The sequence below is a fragment of the Gracilinanus agilis genome, chromosome 2 (assembly GCF_016433145.1).
Source record: "Gracilinanus agilis isolate LMUSP501 chromosome 2, AgileGrace, whole genome shotgun sequence".
NCBI classification, from domain to species: Eukaryota; Metazoa; Chordata; class Mammalia; order Didelphimorphia; family Didelphidae; genus Gracilinanus; species Gracilinanus agilis.
The window spans coordinates 662,949,734-662,967,376 of record NC_058131.1 but is presented as its reverse complement, the minus strand read 5'-3'; the positions used below and the strand labels follow the sequence as shown (position 1 = coordinate 662,967,376).

General features: G+C 40.5%; 1 protein-coding gene across 1 annotated transcript in view; it reads left to right on the top strand.

Moving 5' to 3' along the window:
- LOC123234328 (heparan-alpha-glucosaminide N-acetyltransferase-like) overlaps positions 1 to 17,643 on the top strand; it is a 370,163-nt gene that overhangs the window by 269,439 nt on the left and 83,081 nt on the right. Inside the window, exon 12 of the mRNA XM_044660239.1 lies at positions 16,967 to 17,093. Coding sequence (XP_044516174.1) covers positions 16,967 to 17,093 — 127 coding nt within the window. The remainder of the gene's footprint in view (positions 1 to 16,966; positions 17,094 to 17,643) is intronic.

The following is a 17,643-nucleotide window of genomic DNA, read 5'->3' as shown; positions in this document are numbered from 1 at the left end:
CAATATATTCTGAGAAGAGGTCCATAGGCTTCATTAGACTACTAGAATGGTCCAGACCACAAAAGGGTTAAGAATTCCTCCTCTAACATTATAAGTTGTAAAGAAGGTGCCTACCTGCACTCATAAAAAGTATTTCTTTACATTGAAGTTTCTTATACCAAGGAAATCCCAGGTCTTGGCCCTAACCCTATCCCTATTATGGTAGGGCAAATGCTTTCACAATGTCTCTAGCCAACTAACAATATTCATCTTACCATCAATGAAGAAAAGATCTCAGAAATCTTAGGTCTATTATTTCTTATTCATTCTATATATAGTTTGTCTGTACTTTATTTGTTTGCCCCTTGACTCTTCCATGAGCTCCTCAAAAGCAGGGATTGTTTTTTTGTCTCTCCTTTTATCCCCACCACTCAACACCGTACCAGGTGCTTATACTGCATATGAACTCACTGACTGACATATGTTTACACCCAAAGGTGCTTTGGTTCGCCATCAAGTAACATAAAGAGAGGTAAGGCCTTTCTCTTAAGGATGGTTGTCCTGTTCCTGAGGCAATTGCTTTGATAACACATGGGCCAGATGAGAGCTGAAAGTGGTAAAGCCCTAAGGTTTTTCAGTACTTTTGGAACATTGTTAACCACTGTTGTGGACTGGTGACTGTGAGAGCATATCAACTACAACTTTTATCTTATTTTATTTATTTTTTAAAAAATCTTTACCTTCTGGCTTTGAGTTAATAATGTGTACTGGTTCCAAGGCAGAAGAGTGAAAAGGGCCAAGCAATGGGGATTGAGTGACTTCTCCAGGGTCACACAGGAAGTATCCGAGATCAGATTCAAAGCCAGGACCTCCCATCTCTGGGTCTGGCTCTCAATCTACTGAGCCACCCAGCTGCCCCCAGCTAAAACTTTTAGAATCACAACCAAAGGGTAGCCTATTCTGATCAGCTCATAAGATGCCAATGTTCTTTTTTTGTTGTTGTTTATGTGAAGAAAGGATGTCTATCTCTCTTCCATGAATACTATTGGTTGCTCTTCTAGCAGTGAGCTTCCATCCCAGCCCCCCCACTCAAATCCACTTATGTTGTTTGCCTGCTTTCCATAGGGATGGATAAAGGAGACTAAGTGAGAGATCTGGGTAAAGTGGGCTACTCATTCTGAGGCCCATATATCTTTTTATTCCCCCAAGGGCAGCTCCCAGACATGAATGCCATTAATTCCTTTTAGAAGCAGTTCTTTGAAGAGTGAGGACTTTGAAATGGGTGAGTTTCCATCAGAGATTTCAAATCATCCTGTTTTCAGATTTGTTTTCATTGATTTTATTGATAAAAGAGCAGAGCTTACGAAAATGATGGGGTGACTTCATAAATCACTGCAGATTGAGGATGATAACCCATTTTCTCCAGCAGATCCACTTTTCCCAACTTGCTTCAGAAAGAGAGTCTCATTTCACTCTCTTCCAAATACTGGCCTATTTTCAGGGAGGGCATCTTTCCGTGGCTAGCTTGATGGTAGCTTTTGCAGAAGAAAAAAGCCCTCTCTTGCTTTCAGAAAAAGGAGAATAATGGTAATTTGTCTCTTTGTGAGGGCGTTTTATAATCAGTTCCCACCTGTTGTGCATAGGCTTCAAGGCACTCAATAGCAAAACAGCCTAGATGAGAAACCTCTTCAAGGTATACCAGGTCTTTCTAAGCTACCTGAGGATAATCCTTTGAATCTGTTAATTGGGAAAAAAAACAAAGGCAGAAAAGAAAGAGAGAGAGAGACAGCAAAAGAAATGGGCATTAGCAGATGTTTCTCAGAATCAAGTGCTAATTGGAGGGATTGAAAAGAAAAAAAGAGATGTTTTGTGAGAGAAAGCTAGAGGAGGGAGTTGGTGCCCATCTGCCTGTTCTCACAAGACTTCAGGGAATGGCCCTTTCTCCTTCTCTAGGTCACTTTCAGTTGCTAGCAGAGGAAGAAGACTTGACAAGGAAGTAGAGAATGGGCATGACAACATTTAGACATAGAGATGCTATGAGAGTCTCCAAAATTTGGGGGGATGGTCTAGGTGGGGAGGGATTTCTTCTGGGATTGGGCCAATAGAATCACACTGAAAATCTAAGCCATGGCCTCCAAGTTTGTGATAGAGCACATGCCAACTCCCTAATCCCCTTCTTCTTCCTCCCTAGGAGCTATCTTCACCCACCTAAAAACTCTTAAATTTTACTCACCTTTGTATCTCCCCAAATGCCTAGCACAATGCATATAGCTGATCTTCAAACAATACTTGCTAAGTTTTATTGAATTAAATATTCTTTTATATGCTATCTGGATGCCCAAATATATTTGTATATTATTTAAACCCTTACTTTCTTAGAATTGATATTGTGTTGGTTCCAAGGCAGAAGAGTGATAAAGACTAGACAATGGGCGTTAAGTGACTTGCCTAGGGTCACACAGCTAGGAAGTATTTGAGTTCAGATTTGAAACCAGGACCTCCCAATATCCAGGCCTGGCACTCGATCTGCTGAGCCAGCTAGCTATGCTGATGACTGGGGTTTTATTTTGGGGGGTGTCAAATAATGCTTTCTTTTTAGTGTGAAGAGGGGAGGGAAGAAGAGAGAGAGATACTTAGAAATTTTACAAAACGGAAAAACAAGTTAAGCAAAAGACTTAGAGATAAGGAAGCCTGAAGCTATAATGACAGGAACAAGGAATTGAACTGAATAGAGTGAACTTTAAAGGAAGACATGTGGTTGTTAAGTGATGGGGTAGAGAGAGGATCTGAAAGGGAGTGAGTGAGAAATATGCCAACTCTTCCTCTTTGTATGTTTTAGGGAGATGGCAGTGAGGAGCTCAATTCAGAGCTGTCGAGGGGTGCCCAGAGATGAGGTATCTTCAGGAGAGAGCTCAGTTTCAGTGAGCACCAGAGTGGAGTGAAGTAGAAAGTGTACTGACTCAAGAGTTGGGGGATTGAGGTTCAAATCCCACTTTTGACCTGAATGACCTTGTATAAATCACTTAGACCTCTCTGAATCTTGAAATCCTTGTGTATAAAACAAGGCAGCTGGACAAGATGGCTAGGAAAGATCCTTTCCAACTCTAAAGCAATGTTATAATTGGCATATAATAAGCAAATTGATCATGAGGAAATGATATAGCAACAAAACCCAATCCTTTGTAAGTGTTAACATGAAGGTGAATTTGACAGTAAGGGAGGGTTTCAGAGTACACAGTGGAAAGAATGAACAGAGGAGGATAAGGATGGTTAGTATTTGAGCTCTCTGTGCTAACGAGGAAACCAGGCACCATGGTACTGTAGCCAATACTACTGGTGATTATTTTCTTACTGGTAGTATGCAACTCTCCAGGCCTGGTGGCAATTTGTGTAGGTGGGACTGGGAAGAGGAAGGTATCTGGGAGGTGAGTGCTGCAGACCTCAGAAAGCATGATGCTAGGGGCAGGGTAGGGAGAGACATGATTCCCCATTTGTCAGCACCTGGGACAAAATCTAGAGCTTCCCCATGCTAGGACTGGCTGTGGGGCTGGTCTGATGAAGGCTCAGACCTGGGAAGAGCTAGGCAGGGTCCAGTATCAGTGAGCTGGGAGGCTACCTCCTTTGCGGGGTTATGGTTTTGAAACAATCTACATGTCTAGAAAACAGAGATTCAGTAAGATAGAAAGGAGTAACCAGGCTGAAAGAGTCAAGGCAACAAGGGCATGGCATCTAGAAAACCTATATAAATCAATTGTGGGCTCTCTTAATATAGTTGGAGTGAGGTTTCGAATTCCGAAGTACAGTAAGAGAGCAGGCAGCAATCTCCCTTGTATGCCTTTTATATTGCCAGGGGGATAAACCGAGGAGTACATGGCTTGTCTTTGACAGGGTGGCTCAAGGGATCTATGTTTAATCAGGCAGGGAGGCTGCTGAAGTTATTACATGGGCTACGTACAATCCACAGATAGTCCATGATATCCTCTGGATTGGTACCTTTTGTCTAAGAGTAGCAGAAGATGTAATATGAAAACAATGACTCACATTTATACTGGTGGTTGTTCAGTCATTTCAGTCATGTCTCTTCTTGACCCCATTTGGGGTTTTCTTGTCAAATATTAGAGTGGTTTACCATTTTCTTTTCTAGCTCGTTTGACAGATGAGAAAACTGAGGCAAATAGGGTTAAATGATTTAGGATCATGCAACCACTAAGTGTCTGAGGACATATTTAAACTTGGGAAAAGGAGTCTTCCCTACTGTAGACCTGGCATTCTATCCACTGTGCTACCTAGCTGCCCCACAATTCATGCTTTAAATATTACAAAACATTTTTTTCATTTTAATCCTGTGAGATGGGGAGTAAAAGTATTATTATCCTGATTTTACAGATGAGGAAACCAAGGATCAGAGGACATAATTCCCATGATCACTCAATTAATGATTGAGCTAGGATTTCAAACTAGTTCCAGTTCTCTTGATTCCAACTCGGATCCTATGTTTCCCATATGATATTTGCCCATACTTCTACTTCTTGCAGGTGGCATTCATGTCTTTGGGACTTAGGATCAGAATAGGTTGGTTTGGGTGGAAAGCCAGCTTAACATTTCCCAATGTGGTGTTGCCATTTTGAGTTCACCCTAGTGGCCTTCATTCTGTTTGTGTCCGCTGCTTTCTTTAGACAGAACACACCTCAGGTTGGTCTCTCCGGAAAAAGTTTCAATGCAATGCTTCCTGACAACTTGAAAGCAGGCAAAGAGAACTCAAAGTGCACCTAGTCCTAAGCCATTACAGCCTTTGAAGCAAATGGATTATGAGGAAATGATATGGCAACAAAAACCAATAGATGGAAAGAGGTGCCCTAGATAGAGAGGAAGATGAATGTGGCATGTTTCTCTGTCTCAGATTGTCCCTGACAGAGGATGATAGTCTAATATCTCACCACGAGGAGGCTAATATGAGGCCATAAATCACAGATGGCACCTTTTCAAATAATAAAACAGTCTGTTTTTTGGATAATAGATACCAAGTTAGGATACTGTGCTATAGAGAGAAAGCCCCAATTGTCATCTTCATGTTGTTGACACAAGAGTTATGCCTCTTTGTAGTTAATGGCCCAAGGAGAGAAGAAGAGGGAGGAGACCAACCAGGCACCTCCATTATAAATGTGCCTAATTTGGAACCTGCTGTTTAGTTACCCAAACATTCAGGTATTTCAAAGGAGAATGTGATTGCATGTATGAACAGGCAATGTTTAAATACTGAGGTGCTGACAGTTTCATCAAATGCACGAGGTAGGTAATGGAGAAGACCATCTTCATTGCCAAAGGTTGCTTATGACTAAAGGGGTTGATCTGGTGAGACTTCAGGGAGTATTAAGTGATGGGAAATTGTATACAATTCAATCTTAGTTTAATAGGGGAGACACTGGGGATAAAACACTGGCCTTGGGTTCAGGAAGAACTGGGTTCAAGTCCCACATCTGACATATATTGGTTCTCTGGTGGAAAAAAGTTATCAGTGGGACTCCCTACTCTGATAAATCACAGGTCCAGTAAAAAGAAAACAAAGAAAACAAATACCACTCCATCCCTTCCATCACACACACACACACACACACACACACACACACACACACACACACATACCACTTGAATTATCCCATGCAAACATTGTATGTGCATCTCTCATGCATGAGGGTTGGGAGGGGATAAAGCAGGAGAAAAGGCAGTCAGTGATCACCTAGAAGAGGTACATAGAGCACCAAAGACTGAAAAAGGGGCGGTAGCCATTGGCAGAATATACAGCCTGAATTTCAATAGACTATATTCTGTAGGGAACAGGAGTGATGGAATTGGATGGAACCAAGCCAACACAAAGGGTATTTGGAAGAAGAGCCATCATTCTGATTGGGGAAGGACCATTTTCAACCAATCCAATCCTAGACACATTTATCAAGTGTGAGCTATGTGCAGGGCCCTATGCAAGGATAAATGACAATACAAAAACAGCCTCTGATTTCAAAGCATTTAAATTATGGAGTCTATTCAATGTAATCAGAAAACAAGGACCTGATTAGTGCCAATAATGGTGAAGTGGGCTCATTAGTCAAATCCACACTATTTGAAGTTATAATTATATGTAAAATAAAGCCCTTGGTTCCAGCCCAATGGAAATAGGCAGTGATGGTTTGAATAATGGAACCACTTCTTGAGATTCTTTATTTGAGCTGAGGACTAGCAATAATAATGAAGAGGATCAGGAAAGGCTTTTGTGTGGAGATGAGCTGAACCAAAAAGGAAGCTAGGGCTTCTGGGAGGTGAAAGGGAAGAAACACATTCCAGATATCAGAGATGGCCTATGAAAAAGTCAGGCAGCTTTAAGATTTATAAAACAGCCCTATGAAGGATGTATACCAGGCAAATATCCTTGGGAGGGGATGATATAGGAGAAAAGGCAGTAGGTACTGTTGATAGAATACTGGGTCTGGCATCAAGAAGACTCATCTTTGTGAGTTCAAATCTAGCCTCAGATACTTCCTATCTGTGTGACCTTGGGCAAGTCACTTAATCCTATTTTCCTCAATTGTCTCATGTATAAAATGAGCCAGAGAAGGCAATGGCAAACCACTCTATATCATTACCAAGCAAACCCCAAATGGGGTCCCAGAGAGTCAGACATGACTGAGGTATAAAGGCAAGAGATGAGGCATAGAGCTGGGGGAAATGTAAGGGAGCCAGTTTGGTTTCAATTGAATCAAGAAGATGGATTATTTGTAGGGTAGTTCAGAGTTCTTGATTCTAAGATGGTTAATGGCTAGGGACCCAAAGGACCTGATCCAAATCCAGTCACAGTTTCAGGGGAATATTGAGCTTAAAGCTACATAGATTTACTAAGTGGGAGAGTGGCTCTGCAAGTATACTGGACAACTTAATTTATTTGAGCACTGCGAATATTCCTGTTCCCTGTTATCTATGTATTCTTCCCTTGTGAATAAATTGTTATCAAACCCACAAGAACTCAAGTATGTGTAGGAGGGATAGAGGAAAGTGCAGCAGCTATGGGAATCTGGCTACATCCCAGGAAGTTTTGGGGTACAGAATTGGGAGCAAAATCTTGCATTTCTGACTACCTGAGTTTCAGCAATTCTCTTCTTTCTGCCTGATGGGGTCCAGATGAGATTTGAGGCCCCCAAGAATCCAGGTTTGGGGTTGAGTTGTGGTCCACATCCTCTCTCTGCTCCCCACTGCAGAGACAGGTGTTTTGCAGACCCAAGCCTCTCTCTAATCCCACTGTCTCATGGTGTCTGAATTATACCCTAATACTTACGGAGACAAGGCTGGATTGGAAAGAAGCCAAGAGTTTCCAGTCCAGGGACCTTGGTTGGGCTTCTGGCTCTATGGGACTCGGTCTCTATTTATAAACAAAGGTACTAGGCTTGCTACATAATCCTTAAGGTCCCTTTCTGGGCCAGACCCTATGCTCCTGAATTGGTGAGGGGAGGACAATGGGTTAGGAAAGGTTGGACCAGATATATTCATTCTCTGGACCCCTTGGTGTGGCAAGCCTGGTTGTGGATTTAAATAGAGATGACTGACCGGGGAAATGGAATACTCAGGGGAAATGGGTGAATCCTGGGAATATTCTGTAGTTGCTGGGCAGCCAAACTCTGTCCATTAGGCAGAACTGAATGAACTTGGGTTAATGATCCAGCTGAGTATTAGAGGGCCATCCAAGATTTTGCTGCTTTGGGGAAAGGAGCATCTTAAAAAGCAAGGAGCTGAACTCAGTATCAGCAGAAATTTGGATTCAGCTTCTGGTCTAGCTACTTTTAAATCTTGAGCTGTTGACTCTATCCTATCTTCCATATAGGGAAGGTAATTCTCATTAGTTAGGTGGCACAGTGGAAAGTGCATAGGACTTGGCGTCACAATAGATATGAGTTCAAATCCTGCCTCCAACACTTTCTGGGTGACTCTGGGCAAGTCACTGAACCCTCTATTTGCCTCAGATTCCTCATCTCTAAAATGGGAATAAGATTAGCACCTCATTGGTTTGTTGTGAACATCAAATGAGTTAACATATATAAAATACTTTGTAAACCTTAAAACATTATATACTAGCTATTGTTATTATTTCCCTATAATAATCAGAGTTATTTCCCAGGATAGTGCTCTCTCCTGCATCTCCTCTTGTCTGTCTTCTTAGACTAATTTATTGTATATTTACCTTCACCCCCTTCATAACGCAAAGCCCCTATATTGAGCCATTTTTCTCTCTTCTTTCTACATTTTTTTCTCTTGTGGTGATTTCTTTGGCTCCTAGGGGTTCAGTTATCATCTCTATGAAGGTGATTTCCAAATCCATATTTAGGTCTGAATGAGTTATTCTTCATCACCAATTGCCTTGCCTTCCTTGATGTCTCCTTGGCACCTCAAATTCAACATTTCCAGGAAAAAAATGAATTACCTTTGCTGTAAAATTCCTTTCTCCAAACTTCCATATTTCTATTGAGGGCACCATCAACCTCCCACTCACTCTGGTTCATGACTTTGGACTCTTCCCACTTATCAACTGCACTCCTTCTATATCCAGTTTCCAGGGCTTTTCAATTCTATTTTCATGACACCTTTACATCTCTTCCATTTTCTTCTACTTATATAGCTTCCAGCCTAGTTCAGCCCCTCAATATCTCTCATTCAGTCTATTTGTAGTAGCCCCTCTTAATCAAGCCATTTGCTTCCAATCTCTCCCCCTTCCCCCTGGCCCCACTCATCCAAGTATCTTCCATATAGCTGCCAAAAACTCTCTTCCTACCATACAAGTCCGACCATGTTATGCCTCTGTTGGAAAATCTCCTATGATTGCCCATTCTCCCTAGGTTAAGATAAAAGCTTAGCCTGGCATTTAAGGCCCTCCACAATCTGTCTCCCACTTATTTTTCTAGCTTTATTTCATACCACTCCCTTTCATGAACTTTATTCCAGACAAATTGGATTATTAGTTCTTCTCCAAACCTGACCCTTCATCCTCTTCCTCCAACCATTTGAAAGAACTCTTCTTCATACATGGAATGCAATCTCTTCTTGTCTCTTAGGAAAATCTTTGTTTTCCTTCCAGATTTCAGCACATCTACTACTAATTCTGCGAAACCTTCCTGGCATACACATTGTAGGCATTCTTCTCCTCACCCCACCCCCAGTGAAACGGAATCTTGAGAGCAGGAATTGTTCCACTTTGTTTCTTTTATCCCCAGTGCCTAGCACAGTGTGCTTACTTAAGGTTTGTTGAATCAGTCACATTTATATACCTTTTGATTCAAAAGTGATTTATATATATATATATATATATAAATTCATTTGAGCCTCGTGTTAGATGGGCAGTGGCTCTATCAGCACTCCCATTTTACATATAGAAAACTAAAGGTCAGACAAGGCTGGTGACTTGCCTGTAGTCACACAACCAATAAGTGGTAGGAGAACTCATATTTAGGTCTTTTAACTCCAAGCCCAGTATACCACACTCCTCATACAGGGAAGCCATTACAGGCAAATATTTCTAATGCTTTCCTTAGTAAAACAAAGTGCTTTCCACTGCCAAGTCACTGGTCAGGGCCTGAAGACTTTTATCTATCTTTTTGAATTGCTTCTGTCCCACCATTTCCCCAGGGATCCAGGCTGTAGCCCATGACTCTGATCTCTTTTGCCCTCCAGAAATAGCAGCTGTATTTGCTAGGATGTAGGACCCTATCACTGCTGCTGCTGTTGTGAACTTTATAATGAAATGGGGGGATGGGGATGGAATTTCATTTCTGCTCCACTGATTTACTTCTCCCTGATGCCTTCCCGATGGCAGGTTCCTGAAGTACTCAAGAGCTTTGATGGATGGAGGGTAGAGAGAGGGAGGAGGAGTGGACATATCAATTTAAATAGCTTGATTAGAGAAATTCAAGAAATCCTGGAGTTGGGAGAATAAGTGATGTTTTCTGGGTAGTGAGGTGGCCACTAGCAACTCCCTTCATTTTGTCTTTCTCTATCTTGAATCTGAGATGATCATCTCTGTTAAACAAGACTTTAGATTAATCAGAAGACATTTTGAAGGAAAAAGGCACAGACAATAGATTGGTGGGTGAAAGTGCCAAGATTCAGAATAAAGAAAGGGCCTGGGAAGGGGCAGCAAGGTGGCTTAGTAGACTGAAAGCCAGACTTAGCAACATGAGATCGTGGGTTCAAATCTGACCTCAGACACTTCCTAGCTGTGTGACATGGACCCCATTGCCTAGCCCTTATTATTCTTCTGCCTTGGAACCAATATATAGTGTTAATTCTAAGATGGAAGGTAAGAGTTTAGGAAATGGTAGGCCACCACCCCCACTTTCATTTTGTAGAGGAAGGTACTGAGTGATGAATATTACTTAATCCATGTTACATAGTTGGTTAGTGGAAGAGCTATGACTAGAATCCAGGCCTCCTGATTCCTAGTCCAAGAATACTAACTAACCCCTAGATCAGAGTATCCAGCAAGAAGCGTGATGATAACATAAAAATCTGAAAGAATATAAGCTTCCTGAGAAGTTAGGTGGCATGGTTGGTAGATGCTCAGCTTGGAACCAGAAATCTTATCTTCTTGAGTTCAAATCTGGTCTCAGGTACTTATTAGCAAGTCACTTAACCCCATTTGCCTCAGTTTGCTCATTTGATAATGAGCTAGTGAAGGAAATGGCCAACCATTACAGTATCTCTGCCAAGAAAACCTCAAATGGAATGTTGAAGAGTCAGATGTGACTGAAAATGACTAAATAATCAGAGACCAAGGACTGTTCTATTTTTGTTTCTGTATTTCTTGTGTCTTGCATTTCATGCTTGTTGATTGATTGGCTGACTGATGATGATTCACCTCTGATAGCTTTCAATTCTTAAGCTTATCTGGATATTAAAATGTTTTGTTTTGTTTTGTTTTATTCACTTATCATTGAACCTGCCTTGGAGCAGGCAAAATTTTTATTTCCTCCTTCTTTGTCCAGTATCTGGGCTCAGTCCATTCTCCATTTCCCACAATGAATTAGCTGACATTGCTAAATGCTTGTCCTTTTATATCTATATCTATATCTATATCTATATCTATATCTATATCATCTATATCTATATCTATATCTATACCTATAGCTATACCTATAGCTATATCTATATCTAGCTATAGCTATCTATACCTATAGCTATAGTTATATCTATCTATCTATCTATCTATCTATCTATCTATCTATCCATATCCTGGGGGGGGTGGAATGCTGTATTGTCATCCCCATTTTATAAGTATGGAAACTAAGACACAGGAATGTAGGTGGGTCTACAACTAGATATTTAATTTTACAAATGCTCATTATGGCAGGCTCTCAAAATCATAGATTTAGAACTGGAATGGAACATAGAATCATTTAGTCTACTCCCATTTTATAGAGCAGGAAACCAAGACTCTTAAAATTTTAGTGACTTGATAAAAAACTATACAGATAGTAAGTGAAAGAACCAGAATTTGAATCCAGGTCCTTGGACCTCTATATTCAGTAGTCTTTCCACCATAGCATACTGTCTTCTGAGAGGGTATGTCTATATCATTCTGCCCTGAAAAGGTCCTAGGAAAGGAGAGGAATGGAAAGGCATTAAGTGCCCAGAAAAGCTTTTTTTCTTTCTTTCTAATTTTAAACTGTAATCTCTGAGGGTAAATGGATTAAGAAATATGAGATCAAGTGCTCTCTGTGTTTGCTGGACATGAACATGTTGGGAAAGTTGAAAATCAATAGAGGACTTATTAAAAATGCCAACTTTGTACCATGTACTATGCTAGGTACTACAGGTACAAAGATTGAAAATGAAACACTCCCTGACCTCAAGGAACTTGCTTTCTATTGGAAGAAACAAAGATATAATTAAATAATTGTTAAGTCTCCCCCCTCCCAAAATAAATAGAGGGTAATTTGGGGAAGAAGGCATTAACCACTATGGGTTCCAGGAAAGCCTAATGTTGAGCTCTGAAGGGGAGCTAGAGATACTAAGAGTTGGAAGAGAGAAACCAAAGTGGTCTGTGCCCCCCAAAATCCATTTTCCTCCTCATTCGGGAGACCCGCCCATCTACAAATTATTTGGGAACTGCTTGTTTGTCAGCAGCATAAACAGCATCCAGCTAACACCTTAATGAGGGGGAGCCATGGAAACAGATGGCAGGCCTCAATTAGCAATACTAGCAACCGTTTTTCACATTGCCTCACCTCCACCTCCTTTCAGGGTCCCAGGGAAAACATTCCATCATTGTATCTTCCCCCTTTCCTAGATTCAGCTTCTCCCTCAGGCTTACTAGTGTACTGGGTATTGGCTCTCATTTATTATTACACTAGGAAGCCCCAGCTCCCTTCCCTCTGGGGTGTGTCCTGGCATCCTCTAAACAGGGAGGGGCACAGGCATGGAGAATGTGTGTGTGTGTGTGTGTGTGTGTGTGTGTGTGTGTGTGTGTGTGTGGTGGTAGAATGGGCTTATTAAAGTCAACAAACATTTATTAGGAAACTACTGTGTGCAAAGTGAGAAGTTAGGTGACACCATAGTACAGAGAGCATTGGGCCTAGAATCAGGAATACTCATCTTTCTGAGTTCAAATCTAGTTTCAGATACTTACTGGCTATGTGTCCCTGGGCAAGTCACTTAACTCTGTTGCTTTCAGTTTCCACATCTTTAAATGAGCTGGAGAAAGAAATGGCAAACCACTCCAGTATCTTTGACAAGAAAATCCTAAATGGGGTCACAAAGAATTGAATATGACCAAAAAATGACTGACCAATAATGTGTAAAACTATGTGCTGTAGTAGACAAGAGAGCTGGCCTTGGTGCCAGGAAGATTTGGATCTGAGTTGAGTTTGTAACATAGATTATTCATATGACCTCAGGTGAGTCACAAGTTCTCAGGGCTCCAAGCAACCTTCTAAGGCTACAGGTGGTAGAGAAAGCATCATTCTGCATCAATAAAGGGAGCTTCCTCATCCAGACATTCCTGGTGCCAAGGAAATCACTGCTCCAGACTTCATACTGCTTTTTTACAAAGATAAATAATGAATCAAGTCCTGCCCTCAGGGAGCTTACCTTTTGCCCAGAAGATTTAACATAGGAGAGTGCTCTCCACTAAGAGCAGGAATAGGGCCTATAGGAATGGGAACAGCAAATATCAGCAGTGGCTTTGGGTGGGGAAATAGCACTTGAATAGAGAACCTTGAAGGAAGCTAGAGAATCAAAGAGATGAAAGTGAGGGGAGAGGACATTCTAGGCATGGGGGTAGCTTGTACAAAGACATAGAGAGGGGAAGAGATGGAATGCTGAACAGAAAGTAGACCAGTTCGATTAGAACTAGGAGTACATGACTAGAAATAAGATGAAGTAAACTTGGAGGTTTAAGTGGAAGATGGAATGTTTTCCAACTTAAATGCCTCTCTAAGGAGTTTGTATTTTATTCTAAGGGGAGCCACTTAAGATTCTGGAACAAGAGAGTTGCATAGACCTTCTTTTAACCCTTACCTTCCATCTTGGAATCAATACCATGTATTGGTTCCAAGGCAGAAGAGTGATAAAGGCTAGGCAATTGGGGGTAAGTGACTTTCCCAGGGTCACACAGCTAGGCAGTATCCGAGGTCAGATTTTAAACCAGGACCTCCTATCTCTAGGCCTGGCTCTCAATCTACTGAGTTACCTAGCTACTCCCATAACGTAGACTTTTTCAGGAAAATTATTTTGGGACCTGAATGAAGGACAGATCAGAGAGGAAAGAAAAACTGGGAGTAGAGAGAACAATTTGGGGACTATAAGGGAAAAGCATGATGAAGTCCACAGAATCTCAACATTGGAAGGAACTTCAGTGAATATCACAAAAATCCCCTCTATGACATCCCTATTATGCAATTATCCAGCCTCTCCTTCCAAAAAGGGGGAAACAACTTATCTCCTGAAGTAGCGCCTTCTGGTTCTGGGTAATTCTATTCATTTAGAAGTTTTTCCTTACATTGAGCCTAAATCTGCCTCTCTGTAAAATCCATTTACTGTTTCTCTATTTTGCCCTAGAAGATCAAGCAAAATAAGCCTAATAACTCTTCCACAAGACTGACTTTCAGTTATTTTAAAAACTCCCATCATGTCTCACCCAAAGTTTTCTCTTCTCTGATATCTAATTTCTTCAAATGATCTTTGTTTCATCAAGGCTCTAGTCACCTCAGCATCCCAGTTGTCTTCTTCTAGATACTCTCTAGATACTCAGATACTATATCTGAATACATAATTCCAGATGAGGATTAATTAGGGAAGGGTACTGAGGAATTGCCACATCCTTTCAGAATACTATTCATCTCTTGATAGCATTGAATTTGGGGGCTGACACGTCATGCTGTTGATATTTCAAGTTTGCCATCTACCACAAAACCTGAATCTTCTCTTCAGGAACATTTGTCTAGCTATGCTTACCCCATGTAAAACTGATTTTCTCTGCTAAAAATTAAGTGTAGAATGTTATTTACATTTGTCCCTATTATGTTTCATTTTGATAGATTTGGCCCATTATTCTAATCTTTCACATCTTTTTGGATCCCGATTGCATTGCTTGACCCAGCATGTTAGTCATCCCTCTCAGCTTAGTGTCACACATCTGTGTGATGAGCATATATACCCCTTATGGTATTGCCAGATCACTGATAAAAGTCTTGAATAGCACAAAGGCTAAGGAAAATCACTGGGACACTCCATGGAAACTTTCTTCCAAGCTGATATTAACCCCCTAATGACAAGTCTTTGGATTCAGTCATTCAATCTGAATTCATCTAACTGTACTGTCATCTGCCTTTTCTTCTCCAACAAGGAAAGCATGAGAGACTTTGTCAAATGGCCACTTCTCAGTTTCTTCTCAGTACAACCTTCCTGTATTCTCAGCTAGCAGAAAAAGTGGCTGCTCTTGTAGCTATATTGTGTATTACCTGAGAATATGCAATGTTAAGAACTGAAGCAGTTTTATAAGATCCCAACTAATTTCTGCCCTCTTGGACTTGGCATTAAAATCACATGTGATAGGTGTTAAGCTTTCTCCTCCCCTTTTCTGATTTCTTTTTCTTATTACCCATTTCTGAAACCTATCTCCTTCTCCAGATCATTAGCACCCATTTTTCTCTTTCTTTATCTGGCTACCTTTTGGCTTCCTCAATTCTTTCTCTCTTTTTTACTCTCTTTATAACAATTTTGAGGGGAGCTGATTAAAGAAGAGGGTATCATCATTATTACCACCAATTCATCAAAACCATTAGTTTGCTCACAAAAATGTATTAATTGATACTATTAAATTTTTTTTCTAATTTTTAACACCTCCACTGTCACAGCCTTCTCTATACTTCCAACTCCATTATTCTCTAAGATATTGACCCTGGACACCTTCTCCTACTCCCATCTCCCTTTGAGGAACAGCCCATACATACCTTCCTTGTCTAACACTATTGGAATTGAATGTGAAGAGGGAAGAAATGTAGCCCATACTCTCAGGGAATTTAAAATCTAGCAGGGAAATGGAAATAGGTACAGCTAATGATACATTTCATTTCTACAGTGCTTCACAGTTACAAAGGGCTTTTCATTAATAATTGAATTTCAATTAATCCCACAATAACCCTCCAAGGTAAGTACAGCAGATATAAATATTCTCGTTTTATAGATAAGGAAACTGAGGCTCAGAGGATTACTCAAAAATAAGTTTAATCAAGCCAAAAAGCACTTTATGAGTATCTCCTGTGTGCTAGGCACTAGGTGCTGGGGATACAAATAGAAGCCATAAACAAGACAATCTCAATCCTCAAGCAACTTATATTCTAATGGGAGAAGATGATACATAAAGGGGAGTTAAAAGGGGTAAGGGAGGATACTTCAAATGGGGAGTGTGATATCAATATCTGGAAAACGAAGGATGATTAGACTTGGCTCTTTCTAAAAATGAAGGTTCCAGGAGAAATTCGTAAGTGAGAGAAGAGGTCACAGGGACACAATATGATTTTGTTGGAACATGATGGCCAGTACAAAGAGTGAGGCATAGCTAGAGCTGCTAGTGAGTTGGTGGTAAGTCTGGGACTTGGACATAAATCTTGTTGTCACAGGTAGATTGCTCAATGTACTGCCTTTCTGTTCTGAGAGGAAGTATGATATTGTACAGAGTGCTGAATTTAGATTGAACAAGACCTGGGTTCAGCCTGGCACTTAATGGCTGTTTTATTGTGGGCAAGTCACTTAACCTCTTTTTCTTTATCCACATATTATAGATAGTAATACTTAACTCCTAGGGTTATAGAGAGGCTCAAATGAGATAATATATGGAAATGCCTTAACATTTAAAAAATAAATAGAAAATACTAATTATTAGTATTATTATTATACAACCACATGAAGATAAGAACACATACAAAGAAACATGACTATCAGTATAAATCAATACCAGTAATGTAAACTAAATCCATAGATGTGGATGAAATTCAGATTCAGGGATATTGAATAGGGCTAATCAGGGAAACATTCTTGGTGGAGTTGTCTGTAAGTTAAATAATATATCACCATGTTAAACAGATGGCTCATAAATAATCACTCAGCCTCAGTTTCTTCATCTGTAAAGTGAGCAGAGTGAATCAGCTATCCATAAAGGTCCTTCAAGTTCTCTCATCTATGAGCCACTTGAAAATATAGGGATATAGGTATTAGCAGAGAATTAGTATTAGCTGGTTAGGCAGCCCTGTCCATTCTGGAGTGGCCAGATAAGAATAGCTAAGGTCATGTGGCAGTCCACATTAGAAAAGATGAACTTTGAAGAGGAAGAGAGAAGGCTCAATTATTAGAAAGAAAGGATCTATTTATTTTGAAGATGGAAAATGAGAGAAAGGGAAAAGTAAGGATCCAGATGATGAAGTAGATTGATTGTCTGTTTGGTCTTTCTTTACAGAGGCTACTTGGGCCCTGGTGGGATAGGAGATGATGGTAAATACTTCAACTGTACAGGTGGAGCAGCAGCATATATTGACAAGTGGATTCTGGGAGAAAATCATCTATATCGTTTCCCATCTTGCAAGGTAATTGTTAGAAATGTAGTCTATGATGAAATTTGATGCTGAGAGAATGAGATCCTGACTTGGCTCCAAATACCTAAGACAGAGAATCTGAGTTTGAAGCCTAGCAATGGTGTATTTATATCATCTTGAAAAAGTCAATAACCTTCTCGGGATATCAGATACTTCATTTGAAGTAAAAGGGACTAGACCACACCCGAGGGGTCCTTAATCAGGGGTTCTTCTTTAGGTTTCTAAGAGTATATAAATTTGGATAGGGAAAAATTTACACATTCATTTCAGCAAAATTGGTTTCCTTCGTAATCATGTGTATTTTAATTAAATGCATTAAAAACATGATTCTGAGAAAGGATCCATAGACTTCACCAGGCACTGAAAAAGGGGTCCATCTCTCTCCCTCTCTCTCTGTCTCTCGCTATCTCTCTCTCTCTCTCTCTCTCTCTCTCTCTCTCTCTCTCTCTCTGTCTCTCTCTCTCTGTCTCTCTCTCTCTCTCTCTCTCTCTCTCTCTCTCTCTCTCTCTCTGTCTCTCGCTGTCTCTCTCTCTCTCTCTCT